Source organism: Beta vulgaris, chromosome 3 (assembly GCF_026745355.1).
Source record: "Beta vulgaris subsp. vulgaris cultivar EL10 chromosome 3, EL10.2, whole genome shotgun sequence".
Lineage (NCBI taxonomy): Eukaryota > Viridiplantae > Streptophyta > Magnoliopsida > Caryophyllales > Amaranthaceae > Beta > Beta vulgaris.
In genome coordinates this window covers 54,292,492-54,308,003 of record NC_079204.1, presented here as the reverse complement: position 1 = coordinate 54,308,003, position 15,512 = coordinate 54,292,492, and the positions used below count along the sequence as shown (strand labels likewise).

Genomic DNA, 15,512 nt, shown 5'->3' with positions numbered 1-15,512 from the left:
CTAATTAGTATCTAAATGGTTAACTACAACCTTAAAAGGTTTCCACTTGCCATTAATGAGACTCACTTTCTCAATAATCTTGTGTTCGCTTTTGACAGATTTTTCCCCAAACAAATTGTTAAATTTGTCTCCAATGGTCAAGTTAGTAGCTTGGGACTTTATAAAATTGCAAGCAAGTCTCTAGCAACAACAATTGGAGTATAATGGAGATATTCTAAGGGCCAGGATTATAATTCTCCTACCTACGTATTTCCTCCATACTATGTTGAATTTTTCCTTCTTGCCCCTAAAGACACTTTAGCTTTGCTCGTGTGTTAGGAGTTCAAATCCTCTAAAATTTTAATAAAATTCTACAAATTATATTGATATCTAAACCATACATTTTAAATCAATTGCTCATATTGGTGGAAAAGGGAAAATAAATAGGTGAATTTTGATAAAACAAAAAATACATGGGATTTTGGAAAGACAATATATGAACCATTAATTTTTTATTGTATAATTATTATTTGCTCAAACTCTATCTTAGGGCCTGTTCTCTTCGACATAAAACAACTAAACTAAACTGAACTGAATTGAATTGAACTGAACTGAATTGAACTGAAATGAATAGTGATATGTGAGAGTAAAAGTATTGTCAAGAGCTGAACTGAACTGAACTGAACTGATCTGATCTGAATTGAATTCAACTGAAAATAAGCTAGGGAGAACAGACTCTTAGATAACTATTTTAGAACTCAAGAAGATTCAAGCACCCGCGTAAGAGTTGGTCTAGGTTTTTTTCTCCTTGGTCGAAAAAAAAATCAACACCCTACTAGGTAGTCGATGAAAATACAAAAAAATCCCTTCCGAAAATTCGAAGAGCTCAACGTAAACCGCCTCCTTCACTCTGCAGCAGCTTTCAACGTCTCCATAAAACAATCTAAATTCCAGAAATACGAGAGATTAATTCAGAAAGATTTCATCTTTACGAAGTTAAACAGATTGTAATTTATTCGAACACCTATTTTCTCTCTCCAATTCGCACCATTATAAGCTAAAAAATACCAATTAATTTTCACTCTTACTAGAGAAAAAAAAGCTCGAATTAGGGTTTTATCTTCAATGGCGGGTGCTAATGGTGAAGAACAGTCTCATAAGAATCACAGGACTCGACAAGCTGGCCCTAAGAAAAAGAACAAGAAGAAAGGAGGCGATAATGCAGATAATAAGAACAAAAATCAAAACCCTAAGGTTTATTGATTGATTATTTGATTGATTGTTGCAATTTTCTTGTTATTAATGTAAGGTGTTTGATTGTTTTTAAATTTTAGTATGAATTTAAGTTAGTTACTGTATATGGAATTTTTCAGGCTTTTGCTTTCCGTTCAAATGTGAAAGCTAAGCGATTAAATTCGCGTACAGTGGAGAAAGAGCAGCGTAAGCTTCATATTCCGACGATGGATCGTATTATCGGGGATCCGCCACCGTTTGTTGTTGTTGTTCATGGCCCTCCACAGGTGAAATTGTTGTGAATTTGATTGAAATTTTGGATTTTGTTATTTGTAAGTTGATATAGTTGATATGGTTTTGTGTTTTTGTCATAATTTTCTATTTTGGTGGTATTGTAGGTTGGAAAATCCTTGCTGATTAAGTGTCTTGTAAAACATTACACCAGGCATAATTTACCTGATGTTCGAGGTCCACTTACTATAGTCTCAGGTTCGATCGATACTCTGCTTGAATTCCGTTTTAATATATTTATGGGCTTATAGTTCTGAAATAAACTGGAGCTAGTAAGTAGTTTATTGAAGCATATGTCATTAGAAAGACTTTCTTCCATAGTTCCCTTCTTCTTGTTTGTGGGGATTGCTTCTATTGTTTTAAATATTTATGGTTGCCGAGGCTCTTGGTGTACTGAGATAATGGGTTGGTGCAACAATTCTATCTGTATGTCTAGTCGGATTTGGTCCAAGGGCTCTATCACTATGTCTAGCATAATGCAGAAAGATAGGAGTTAGGACTATGGAGGGCTTAACTGGAGTAATAGATATTTTATTTTGCAGGTAAACAAAGGCGTCTCCAATTTGTGGAGTGTCCAAATGAAATAAACGCCATGATTGATTGTGCAAAATTTGCTGATTTGGCTTTGCTTCTAGTTGATGGGAGTTATGGCTTTGAAATGGTGAGTTTCTGGTCCTTGTTTTCCCCCTATTTTAAATGTTTTAGAGGCTGATATATTTCTATACGAATTAGGTTTGTTGTCGCCAGATGCTACTCATTTGGAACAGGGTCATGTCTTTTGAATGCTTTCAAATGGCTGTGCTAATAATATGCATATGAATCGTGAATACCGCTTTTCTATGCAATTTTTTTTGTAAAAGATTTCTTTTTTAATCTATGGGAGACTTTGGAATGCTGAATCTGACTTTTGATTGTGTAGGAAACTTTTGAGTTCCTAAATATTATGCAAGTTCATGGATTCCCTAGAGTTATGGGAGTTCTTACGCACCTTGATAAGTTCAAGGATGTAAAGAAATTAAGAAAAACAAAGCAGCGTCTCAAACATCGTTTCTGGACTGAAATATATGATGGAGCCAAATTGTTCTACTTGTCTGGTCTTATACATGGGAAGTGAGTACCTTTTAAGTGTATTATCTTTGCTGGATATGTTTATTTGTGTTGTATCTCCTCTAAATTGTCTGTTCCAAATGCAGGTATCATAAGCGTGAAATCCATAATCTTGCAAGATTCATTTCTGTTATGAAATTTCATCCATTGTCTTGGCGAACAGCTCATCCTTATGTAGTAGCAGATCGCTTTGAAGATGTCACTCCTCCAGAGAGAGTGCAGATGAACAAAAAATGTGACAGGAATGTCACTGTTTATGGTTATTTGCGAGGCTGTAATTTGAAGAAGGGAACTAAAGTAGGTGACTTTGTGTATAGTTTGTCTGAATTAAATGTCTTCCCTATGGCATGCCAAAACCAAATTTGTAATTCATTCTTTTTTATTCCTTTTTCAATTTTTTTTGATTTGGTTGATCCTGCTTTTAGGTTCACATTGCTGGAGTTGGTGATTATAACCTGGCCAGCATTACAAGCTTGGCCGATCCATGTCCTTTACCATCAGCTGCTAAAAAGAAAGGATTGCGTGACAAGGAAAAATTATTTTATGCTCCCATGTCTGGTGTTGGTGACCTTGTTTATGATAAAGATGCTGTCTATATAAACATAAATGACCACTTTGTACAATTCTCGAAAGAAGCTGATGAAAATGGGACCACTGTGCACAGAGGTTCTCTTCTTTAGTCACTGTTTTCCATCTTCACCTGGTGTTCATTGATCATTGCATGTTGTTGTTGCTTTACCCAAATTTCGTGTCTTCTGATGTCTTTGACCGTTCCCCTTGTGTAACTAGGGAATAAACATGATGTTGGCGAGGAGTTGGTTAAAAAGCTTCAGAACGTGAAGTATTCTATTGATGAGCAGTTAGAGGAACGCTTCATTAATCTTTTCAGCCGGAAAAATGATAAACACGAGGCTCATTTGTCTGTTGCCGGAGGTCGGTTCCATGAAGATGGTGAAGCTGCTGGCTCTGACAAAGAAAGTGATGATGATGATCGGAATAGTTCTGAATCTTCAGATGATGATGAACTTGAAGAAAATGATACTATGATGATTAAGGGAGATGGTTCTAGCAATTCACAACAGGGTTTGAGAAACAATTTTAAAGAACATGTTGAACTCAGGGATGGTAGGATCAGAAGGAAAGCAGTATTTGGAAATGATGACAGTGATGCAGATGAAAAGGTTAGTTATTCTTGGAAGCCTTGTGTTAGGTGACAAAATGTGGCTTCTTGTTTTTCGTCTCCTCTTTCAAATTGTCCTCCTCATCTTTGTACTTCTCCCTTCTATCTTCCTGTAAATTTTCCCCCTTGCTTCCCTTGCAAATGAAACAATAGAAAGAAACACTTGATGTTGTTTGTAATTTGAGTTAACTTTCAAACCTGGAGCTTTTAGCCTTTAGGAGCTAATAAGAATAGCAGTCTTCTCTTTTAAAGTTAGGTTTTGCTTTTCAGTGAACTATGGAATGACATAGGTTATGAGTCCATTCCGTCTTTCTCCTTTGAAGAATGAAATGATCATTCAAAGCTTTTATAATAAGTTGAGGCAGTTGTACAATTACTTTTTGTTGCCACCCCTAGAGTCTGCTCCATTGCTTCATGCTGTTGATTCTTAAAGGCATGCCTGGTTACCGTTGCCTCCATAGCTAGACAACATTGAACCTATGCAGCTACACTAGATAAGTAGAGCCAACCTGACAGAGAATAGAGGGACTGAAAAAAAAGTAGTTGTTGGAGGAGGGGTCAGGTTACTCTAGGAGGGCCAAATAGGAGTCTTTTTATTTTTTTAAAATTCAAATCTCCTATCCAGGCAAATAAAAATTATCAGAATATTTCCTCCCTTGACATTTCCTATCTTATTCCGACTTTCTGTGGTAGGTGGGGTCAGGGTGTTTTCTCTTCTCATCAGACATCCACATTGGTGAGCAAGCCAATAGTTTCTCTCCTTTCCTTCTTCCTACACTTCGCATTCCGCTAACTTTATTTCTTACCCTCTCCAAGTCATTTTTTACTACTACATTGCTAAGCCTGCCTAACAATTTCATTCTTCTAATTTTTCATCCTCACAAATGCATTAAATATTAAAGCTCCACATGTTGCCTGCCTCAAGTCATCTTCTGATCTCTCCTTGAGTTGGAAAGGCTTCTAACTTTTGTAGCTGCCTCAAATTTGGGGAGGGTAGGAGCATCAGTGGGCTTGCCCAAAAAGATGAGAGAGAGTGAGTTGGGGATGGTGTTTGCCTTCAATACGGTTGCTCTCAGGAGATTTTGCATAAGAATTTGATTATTGAATTTTGGATTTTTGGTCCTGTTCTTCTGTTACTATGCATGCATTATTTTGCCTGTTTGGTGTCAGTTTCTCAAACTGGAATAATCTGGAAATCATGCTATTTATCTCTTGGAAATGCTTCATCTCTCTTGTCTTCGTGTAAGTCATAATTTTAGGGAGCATATTGTCTTCTCTCATCTCGCTTTACTCTGTCATATGAAGTGTTGCTCACGTGTTAATCATGTAGTAACTTCCAGCAAGACTTTGGGATATCCGGTAAAGAAAGGTGTGATCAGGCATCAAAGAAGTCTGATATTTGTGACTCCTATTTCATTAGATTTCTCTACCAATGCGTTCTGATGGAAATCCTAGTGAACTTAGACGATAGGTGTTGGCATGGCAGGGAAGCCTACAAAATTCATCAATCAACCACCAAAATTGTGCTTTCTTTTATTTGGTCTTAGAAAGGAATTTCTGTGACATTCATGCACATGCAAAAATAATTATTTAGCTCAATTTATTGCATAGCAAAGTGCCGACTTTTGGGACTTTCCGAGTTCAGGATTCCTTGTCTTTGTTTCTGTTTTTCTTATCATTTTTGCATTCTATATTACAATTTGTGCTCTTTTAGACCATGCTATTTGGACTTGGGTAATCATGTCCAACAAGGGTACATGTGTTGGTGTTCGACCAGACTAATATGAAATTGTTTCATGATTTTGGTCCATAATGAAGTAAGTTCCCAGACCCATGTCGGAGTGTTGAAGATCCGACATGGGTAATTGATGTCCAAATGATTAGTCCAAGTAACATTGCCTTTTGATGTCCAAATGTATGTTAAGCGGTCATGGGTCTGAATTTAATGCTTCTAATAGAAAAGTTAATGCATATTCATTCCCTTGGAATTTTGGCTGCAGCATTCAGATGAAGATGATGAAGACGACAGTGATGGGGATCAAGTAGGTGAAACAGCTTCTAGCTCAAATTCTTCGGAAGACGAGGGGGATGATGAAGATACAGAAGGTAATCATCTCCATCTCTCACGAAACATAGAAGAATGGTATCAGTCTGGTGTTTGCTTCCATAGATTTAGAAAGGAGAAAAGGGAACCGTAGGGCGCAGATCAATCATTTGGTCCTTTAGACTGGCAAGCTTCTGATTTTTTTATATGTTCTGTAGGAGCCACACATCTATAGTGATCTATTGTAACATATTCCACACTCCTCTCCCTTTTTTTTGGGCTAAGCCTAGATAGGTTTTGGGTATGCATACATTACTTCAAATCTATGCATTTTTACTAACTGCACTAACAAGAAAGGTGATAAGTACTCAAAATAGCATCAATAAATAGTTGATTAGAGGAAGATTTTGAACTGGGGCCACTGGAGGATGTGAGGGATTGTCATCTAGTTCAGGAATCTCTTACTTTTAAAAGAATAGACTTGGGGGGTATGGAAACTGACTGGTGGACAAAGAAGCTTTTACGCATAGCATTGATTCTGAACTGCTGATGTAAAGGTAAAACGCTGCTGAAGTTTATGAAGTAGATGCATATGCTTTAAGTTGGTTACATCTTAATGCTGCTAGAAGTTGCTCAAACTTGGAAATCTCCTGCCGTGCTTAACTCTAGGCTTTGAAATGTATTATCCATGTCCAGTGATAGAAGAGGTGGAACTTGGAAGGCCCACAAAGCATACCACATGGACAAAAAACGCATTGCCTTCTTTTAAAAGGCATATGCCATTGATCTTCTTTATTTCTGATGAAAAAACTAACCAAATCTTGTTGCACAATCGCTAAAGTAGTTAGAGATGAGTACCACGTATTAGAGCCCAACGTTAAGCCAAATGCGTTTTTGCTGAATCTTTTCCCAGTGAGCGCTTCGTGCATGTATATTTTCTTGAATAGAAGGGATGAAGGTGAGGTGCTTAATTCAATGAGTTCACGTCAAGAGCTGTTGCATACTATATATTGTTCTAGATGTTGTTTCAGCCTATTGCACAAGGTCTAAAGTTTATTGATTAGGGGCTAGTCTCTCTCCAATTAAGATTAGTTTTAACATAGAACAATCAATGTTTACCTACCCCCCAATATGTCGCTTCTCATCGGATGGGAATTTCAACCGTAATGGCATTTCGTGGGGATTATCAGCAAAATTGCCAGTTACTACCTATCTAAAAGGTCAGTTTGCGACTTGTAAACAATTCACAGAAAAGCTTTCTGTTACTACCTGTCCAAAGTCTAGACACTTCACAATAACTTCTGTTACCTCCTTTATAAGTTCAGTGTATCATTTGTTTACTCAAAATGACGTCATTATGTATTTTTTTAAATGACGTCATAATGTAGTTTTTTTTTTTATAGAAATGACGTCATGTAAGTGATTTTATCCTCAAAATAAAAAATTCACTAAATCTAGCAAAAGGTAGCAGTAATAATTGTAAACTGCTTAAATAGGTCGTAATTATTTTTTCACTTTTCTGCGAAGTTTGTAAGTCATAAAGTGAACTATTAATAGTTGTAAAGGAAACAAGGTTTATATTTGCGTGTTTCTTTTCTTTCTATACAATTTGACTTTTACGCTTGTCAACGCATAACTTTGATCATTCATATCTTTAATTATGAATAAGGAAAAGTTATAAAAAGTTTATACTTCGAAATTTACATATTGAATTGAAGCTAAGACGATCCCATATCATATGACTACGGTTTTCCTTATGTATAAGCCGCAAATAACAGTGAAAGTGAAGTATGCGAATAGTGTTAAAATACAAAGCGTGTAGATTAAAAAGAAATTGATGGAACATTAAGCATTGGGTATGCTGTGTATTGCAGGACATGATAGCACATGGATATTTGATGTAACTATCCTGTTTTCCCTTTTCTACGAATACCTTTTACAACAAATTCTTTTCAAAATACTACCATATATTATTGCCATTAAATTTGACCGTTTATTCAGCTATTGACTTATACGAGGTAGTTACATAATCTTCTCCAACCAACTCCTCACCATTTGTGATGCCACTACTGCGACTATACTACAGCTGGTTTGTGGATTCATCGAACAAATCCCTCCAATTCGAACTTCAAATGGTGCGAAAAAGGTCACGTGGTGATTATCATTCATAAGTCAATAACGGAATTAAACGGTCAAACTAAATGGAAAGTATTTTGAAAGAGATTTGTTATAAAAGGTAGTTTTTTGAATTTCTTTTATAGAAAGTAGTTATTTGAAATTAATCCTATTTAACTTAGCCGATTGGACATAAGATTTGAACAAATGAGATAGGGAGTAGGGAGCCAGGGGGGGGGACAGGAATTTTATCACATGTTGCCATTTATGTTCGATGGTAGGAAAAACCTAATGATCATAAGTCCAAAGGGAAGCTAACAGCGCTACCCCTATAATGGAGAGTTTTTGACTGACATCCAATCGCAAAAAACCCCATTATTTTTCCAACCAATTACTCATAAAACTGTTTGAGTACATCTAGCTTTTAGAGGGTACACTTTCATTTATTTGCTTCGTAATAAAGATATAAGTCAACTGTATACTGGGATTCCTTTCCTAATATATCTGGTTCGATGTGCTAGTGGAAGAAAATATGGGAAATGCTTCCAGATGGAGAGAATCCTTGTTGGAGCGAACAGTCTCCAGACAGAACTCCAATCTCATGCAACTTGTGTATGGATCATCTATGTTGGATCGAACATCTGATATTAGTGAACCACATGGAGGCAGTGATGATGAAGGTGAAGATGATGACTTCTTTAAACCAAAGGGAGAGGGAGCCAAGGTTTGTTGAACTTATAAGTTTCGATTTTCTTGTGATGGATACCTTGTAAACATAACTTCATTACATTACTGCAGTTTGACTTTTGAACTAGCTATGTAAAACTGGAAGGTACTTCTATTAGTAGGCGATTAGGATCTATTCTATTTGAAGTATATCGAATGCCTGAGCACGTTTTATCGTTTTCTTTTGAAAATAGAAGTTGACAAATGACGTAGGAGCTGGCGATGTTAATGGTGATGACTGTTCAAAATTCACCAGTAATAGTTCTAAGAATTGGAATGATAAGGATGTTGTTCAAAGCATTCGAGACCGTTTTGTTACTGGTGATTGGTCAAAAGCAGCCGCAAGAGCTAAGGCCTCTGAGGTTGGTAGCAGTGATCATGATGCTGTCTATGGCGATTTTGAAGATGTAGAAATGGGTGAAGAGGATGGTGCTCATTCTAACAGTGGTGGGATGCAGAAAGAAAATGATGCTTTGATTGAAGAACGCAGGCTGAAAAAGCTTGCTCTTCGTGCAAAGTTTGATTCTCAATATCCTTTTGCCTTTTCTGATAATCTATGTCAAAATCTCTTACACTCTCTTCTCACAGACACAAATAATAAGGTTTATAGTCATCTTTTCTTGTCAAAATATCATAACTGTATAAATCTGCATTATAATTTTTACTGTATATTTTCAAAAGAAAAATATCTACGTGAAATGAGTTGGCAAATGATAGTTGTCTCCCACCCCTAATCGAACACAGAAATATACGAGGGAAAAAGAAGGAAATAATGAAGATATGCAATTATAACTGTATAGCTTCATTATTAGTTATTTAAGTTTTGTAGATTGATGTCCTTCACGTTTTGTAGGTTCCATTGCTTCAATGCATCTATCATCAACTTTGTTCTTTGATTTTGTACTTTCATTTGTTAGCAGCAATGTGGACATATATCGAATTCATGTATGTTTACCTTAACTAAAATTTACTTATAATGAATCTGAGTTAACTGATGGAGAAGCTGAAGAAGAAGCTAGTATAAAAGCTGATCGCAGCAAGGCCAGTGAGAGTGGATTTTTTGACAAGGTGAATTTGATGTCCTTCTGCTGTATTGGATTTTAGCACTGTGAACTGCAGCTTTTTCCTATAGTAACCTCATGTTGTGTATGCAGTTGAAAGAAGAAATTGAACTTCGAAAGCAAATAAATATAGCTGAGCTCAATGATCTAGATGAAGCTACTAGGATTGATATAGAGGGCTTTAGAACTGGGACTTATGTGAGATTGGAAATACAAGCTGTTCCTTGTGAGATGGTTGAATATTTTGATCCCTCTCACCCTATCCTGGTTGGAGGAATCAGCCTTGCAGAGGAGAATGTTGGATACATGCAGGTTTGTATAAACTTCCTGTACTCTGTTTTGTCTTTAGCATCATTGCACTACATATGTAACTTAAGTGCATTCAAGTTGTATCTTCATTGAATTCTGGACATGAGCATCTATTCAAGTGGATCTTTATTTTGTCCAAGGAATATAAAGATCTTTTCTGAACAGATATGACGATTAAACTATCTACCCTCTCTTGCAGGTCAGGTTAAAGCGACATAGATGGCATAAGAAAGTTCTTAAGACCAGGGACCCGATAACTGTATCTATGGGTTGGAGGCGATACCAGACAATACCTGTTTATGCAATCGAGGATCACAACGGTCGGGTCCGTATGCTGAAGTACACCCCCGAGCACATGCACTGCCTTGCAATGTTTTATGGCCCTCTTGCTCCCCCAAACACTGGAGTTGTTGCTATACAGAATCTTTCAAACAGCCAGGTTGGCTTCTTTTTGTCTCTCTTAGGCCCTTTTATTTCTATGCAAAGTGCGATTGCAGTTTTCTAATATGGGTAGTTGGTTTAGAAGGTGTTGTGGTTTGGAGTTAGAGATGGCACCAAATTGGAAATAGATTGTGATTATAATCACCAGATAGTGCTGATCATTGAATGGATTTCCACTTCTCCCTTCTGTCGCAACTCTCATTACCATATCGAATTACTGGCAGTAGCCATAGATTGAAGTCTGGCAAGTTGTGGTTAGTGACTACTTATTCTTGTGGTGCTGCTACATAAGTTATCTGGGGTGAGAGAGTGCTATGTAATGGATTTGAGAGTTGTGTGGATATGGCTATTCTCTGTTGCTCTCTCCCTCTATGTTGTATTGGGAGAGAGACGAAGGCTTTTTGTTTTGCATGTGAAAGCGGTGGCGGCCTGTTTTCTTATGGGGTCTCCCTTTCCTCTCTCTTTTTTTTTTTTGTTGGGGCCTGGGGGAGTTTTGGTGGATGGGATATGGATATGGCAGTTGTAGCCTGGTTGATGGGTACCGGTTGAGGGATCTTGGTTTCCTGTTTCTAATTTGAAAATTGTTACATGAAGTATTACTTTTGTAATTGGTAGTCGATATGGATACCCGATCTTGTGGTGATTACGAGGGATAATTCTGAACAAATCACAAGTCAACTAATTATGAACAAAATCACGTGATATGAGGTTGGCTGATTTTAAATACAGCTAATACCTATTGTTTGGGGAACCTTTCTTTAGGGGTTAATGGGATATTGAATTCTAAATCATGTGGCCGTTTAGTGTATTGGATATGCATGTCCTATATTCCAGAGCAATCTCATCCAGGGAATGAAGAGAGAGATGTGGGGTTATTTTTTTTTTTTCAAGTAAACTGATTTTGGCAAGTGAAGCTTTCGCATTAAGACGCTGTGGCTTTGGTTGAGTTATTCTATGTGTTTTGGCCTTCATTGTTCACTTGAGTAATCGAACTTTTATTAGTTCTGAATTGAATAGCCTTGTTAGAACTCGGTTGAAATTATTGATATTTATCTGATGTTATTTTTCTTAGATTTTTCTTTCAACATTGAGTTGAAAGATCAAAGCCTTTATAGAGAACTTGTTATCTGGTGTTCTTTCTGAAAAACAATTGGTAGGAAATGAAGAGCTTGTATTGCATGTTGGCTGCAGCTCGCTTTTGACTGAAAATAGCTAAAATAGATCTGCTATGTGATCATTCTGAGAACAAGTTGAAGCTTAAAGAGAACGCGATATACGAGAAATAGATGCTCAGCAAGGGGAGTTTTTCGGTAGAATTGTTAGAGATAATTTACTGACCAGGGTTTATTTATTTTCTTGCTTGTATTCTTCTTAATGTGTAGTCGCCTACTTGCCTGTGTGTGTGCGTGTGTTTGGGGGGGGGGGGGGTTTGCACCAACTTTTGTTGAGCAGCTATATAGTGGTTTTAGTATTTGGTGGCTAGTTCATTTAGGCATATGGCGTTTGTTGACATTCAGATTTTGAAGTATTCATACTTATCTTTCTGAAAATTAAAATTTTAGTAATGTCTCACTGGTTATTTTCTGCAATGATGTTGCTCGATGATGTTAATTGTACTTTCTATACTCTGAAATCTCTGATTTCTTTTCCATTGTTTTATACAAATTTCTCAGGCATCATTTAGAATCACAGCAACTGCTGTTGTACTTGAATTCAACCATGCAGTTCAGATAAAGAAGAAAATGAAGTTTACAGGTGTACCTTGCAAGATATACAAGAAAACAGCATATATCAAGGATATGTTCACTTCAGATCTTGAAATAGCCAAATTTGAAGGTGTACCAGTTCGAACCGTGAGTGGAATTCGTGGACAAGTAAAGAAGGTAAGGCGCACTCTGAAAGAGCTGCAGTTGATAATAGTCCTTGTTTTTGAGGACTCTGGTCCTTCAACTCTAATTTCCTTTCTGATCTTTACTGATCAGAAGATAAAAGGTTTTCTATCTCTAGAAATAAGGTTTCCCCTTCTTTGTTTTACTTGTTGGCTTATAGCAATTGAACATGGTTAGGTCCAGCAAAGCCAGACATAATAACTTGACTACTCTAGTGTGATAGTTGTCACCTCTTAATTAAGGTAATATTTGAAATAAATATTATGTAGCCATTCATTTGATATGAGAAGCTTTATGATTTGGTAGGCTGCAAAAGAAGTGATTGGCAATAAATCAAGGAGAGATGAAATTCCGTCTAAGGGAGGGCTTGCTAGGTGCACATTTGAGGACAAGATCCTGATGAGTGATGTTGTGTACTTCATAACATGGGTCAACGTGGATGTTCCCAAATTTTTCAATCCAATGACAACAGCCTTGCAACCCCGTGATTTGACTTGGCAAGGAATGAAAACAGTTGCAGAATTGAGGAAAGAACGGAATCTCCCGGTTCCTGTCAACAAGGATTCTTTGTACAAGGTAGTGTCACATGATTTATTTTTCCATCTTCTTTTTGCTTCCAGCTTCAAGATATTTCTGCTTAGTCTGTTGTTGGATCTTTTGTGTTTATCCGGCTTGACTCTTCATTTCTCTTTGTATATGCTTCATAGCCAATGGAGAGAAAGACGAGGAAATTTAATCCATTGGTCATTCCCAAGTCACTGCAAGAAGCACTGCCTTTTTCTTCGAAGCCTAAAGATATTCCTAAAGGGCGTAGACCTCTTGAAGCTAGAAGAGCTGTTGTTGCAGAACCTCATGAGAGGAAAACCCAGAAGCTGCTTCAGCATCTCCAGCTGATTCGACATAATAAGGTATGCTTTACTCAGGTGGCCATGACAGTATGTGCATGTAGAATTTTGCATCTTTTTGTGTCGATATATATTTCCAAAGCTATTTGATAGGAGCTATAAATGTGTAGTTATTCTGTATAGTACTTTTTGAACACTACCATGCTTCCATTCAATTGGTAGTGATAAGCTTGCTTTTACTGTTTGTTTTATTTTCCTATTAATATGGGTGTGCTTTTTTAAGACTTTCATGCTCATATTGTGAAACTGTAGATACTTATAGTTCTGTAATCGCTACACTTCACTCCAAACACTCTAGTTTTTTTTTCGGCAGAGGCAGTCCATTGTTGGCATCGCATAGAAGAAATACAAACAGTAATAAGTGCCTTGTTTCGTTTGCTTTGTTGATCATGTTATCCTTTATGTACAGGCACAAGGTCTGAATTTGTGACCACTGGTTTGACAATAATTTGGCTACTGCAAATGCTTTCTTGTCGATAACCTCAGGACACTGATTAGTACATATTACTTAATCGGTCGAACACTACTCTGACAGAGTTTTCTGTGAGATGAGATATTCCAAATGTTCCCGGAAACTCTTGCTCCCAATAACCATTTGTATCTATGCATCAAGAACCCAATTCAATCATTGATATTTATAATATTGCCTTATTCCCAATTTTTTAGTCGCGTTTTTGCTTGAAAATTTTGAGCCGACAAGATAAGGATGATGTATCATGATGAATGATGATGATGCAAAGACGTTCATAATTTGCATGATACATGAAATTTTGTTAGTGATGCTTTTGGATTTTTGTTGCTGTGCAGGAGAAGAAGCGAAAACAAAAGGAGGAAGAGAAGAGAAAGGTGTTAGAAGCTCAGAAGGCCAAAGAAGAGCTGGTTTCAAGAAAACGACAAAGAGAAGAACGCCGGGAAAGATACCGTGAACAAGAGAAATCAAAGAAGAGAATCCGCAGAACTGCAGAAGACTAGAGTTCTCTCCACCCATGACATTTAGGAAGATATGTGAACACACGCTACCATTTTTACCTTTTCTACAGACTTATCTGGGATATTTTCCTTGGATCTTAGAAGAGGTGATTTTTAGAAGTTCCATCTGTTTGCTTCCTCCTTTGTATGGTAGAAATGGTGTAGCTGTACCCCATAACTGAAGCTTTTGTAGTCTTTAGATTTAGATATATGGTCTTCTAGGATAAATAGAGAAGTTTTGCTGTTATTTTCTACCTGTAGATTAAGGCATTTTTGTAATATCTTTCGGCACTAAATTTGCTATGAGAAAATGAATATTGCAGTAGCAATCCGTACTAAATTTCTTATGAAAAATTGAGTATTTTTATCCCTATTATCTTGCTGCAATCTGATTAGTAATAAAAGCTCAAATGATGGTGGGTAAGACATAGATTTGATATTCTTTGTCAGTTCGGTTGTGTATTTGGGGTTGATTAAACTTTGGATCCGATACTCGGGTATAAGTATGCAGGCTTAAACATTTTACTCTACATTCTCATGCGGATAGCATAGTACTATATGACAAGTGAATATGAGGGTGGAAAATCTGCCGAGATGAAACTTCCTTCCCTCAACAATGAATGCAATACTTGCATTTTTAAAGTTAAGTTCGACAAACTTTGATCACAAACTATAAATAATACTTCCTCCGTCCCAAAATATAGTTTCCATTTCCATTTTAGGTGTCCCAAAATATAGTTCCCATTTCCACATATTTAGTTCCACATTTTTCCGTTATTTGTCTAGATAAATCGTGTCCCATCATTTATTTGCTTCTTGAAGTTTGTTTTTTCCTTTGTTTATTCAACCAAAATGTTACAATTAATGTTCTTTCACCAATTATTCTCCATTCTCTCTCCTAAAATCATCTTTTCCCATACAACATTACTTTAAATATACAAAAAATCTTTATTATCCCTCTTAAATTCTACTTGCATAAATTACCGTGAAAAAAAGGAAATGGAAACTATATTTTGGGACGGAGGGAGTATGATCGTGTAAGATATTAATAAATTCTTGTATCAGAACATAATTTTTTGATAATATTTATTAATAAGTAATTTAAAATATTTATAGTTAAAGTTGTGCATTGCGTGTTACATTCTTTTGTGGAGAGGAGGAAGTATAACTTTCATTAACACCGTCATTACTGACATTCAGTTTAAAGTCCTTAACAACGAGTTTTGAAATTTAGGTCTTACAAATGAGAAAAGCAAAAATTGA

At 36.5% G+C, this 15,512-nt stretch overlaps 1 protein-coding gene across 2 annotated transcripts; it reads left to right on the top strand.

The window, feature by feature from the left end:
• The first annotated feature begins 789 nt into the window (after positions 1-789).
• Positions 790-14,622, top strand: LOC104889551 (uncharacterized). 2 transcript variants are annotated; one of them, XM_010674794.4, is made up of 18 exons: positions 790-1,233; positions 1,353-1,499; positions 1,611-1,701; positions 2,046-2,164; positions 2,423-2,613; positions 2,697-2,907; positions 3,036-3,276; positions 3,400-3,791; positions 5,791-5,896; positions 8,471-8,673; positions 8,873-9,204; positions 9,647-9,743; positions 9,830-10,048; positions 10,245-10,484; positions 12,160-12,369; positions 12,682-12,951; positions 13,083-13,283; positions 14,088-14,622. In XM_010674794.4, exons 1-18 carry the CDS (start codon positions 1,105-1,107, stop codon positions 14,250-14,252), a joined length of 3,564 nt encoding a protein of 1,187 aa, XP_010673096.1. In that variant the 5' UTR covers positions 790-1,104; the 3' UTR covers positions 14,253-14,622. The 2 variants fall into 2 exon arrangements, with proteins under 2 accessions (XP_010673096.1, XP_010673095.1); XM_010674793.4 differs by having other exon boundaries at positions 791-1,233; positions 8,870-9,204.
• The last annotated feature ends 890 nt before the right edge of the window (positions 14,623-15,512 follow it).

Excerpts from the sequence above, each read along its gene's own strand:
- LOC104889551 (XM_010674793.4), top strand. The coding sequence starts at position 1,105 with ATGGCGGGTGCTAATGGTGAAGAACAGTCTCATAAGAATCACAGGACT. Across the intron at positions 5,897-8,470 it reads GGATGATGAAGATACAGAAG|TGGAAGAAAATATGGGAAAT; the intron begins GTAATCATCTCC and ends TCGATGTGCTAG. Across the intron at positions 9,205-9,646 it reads CGTGCAAAGTTTGATTCTCA|TTATAATGAATCTGAGTTAA; the intron begins ATATCCTTTTGC and ends ACTAAAATTTAC.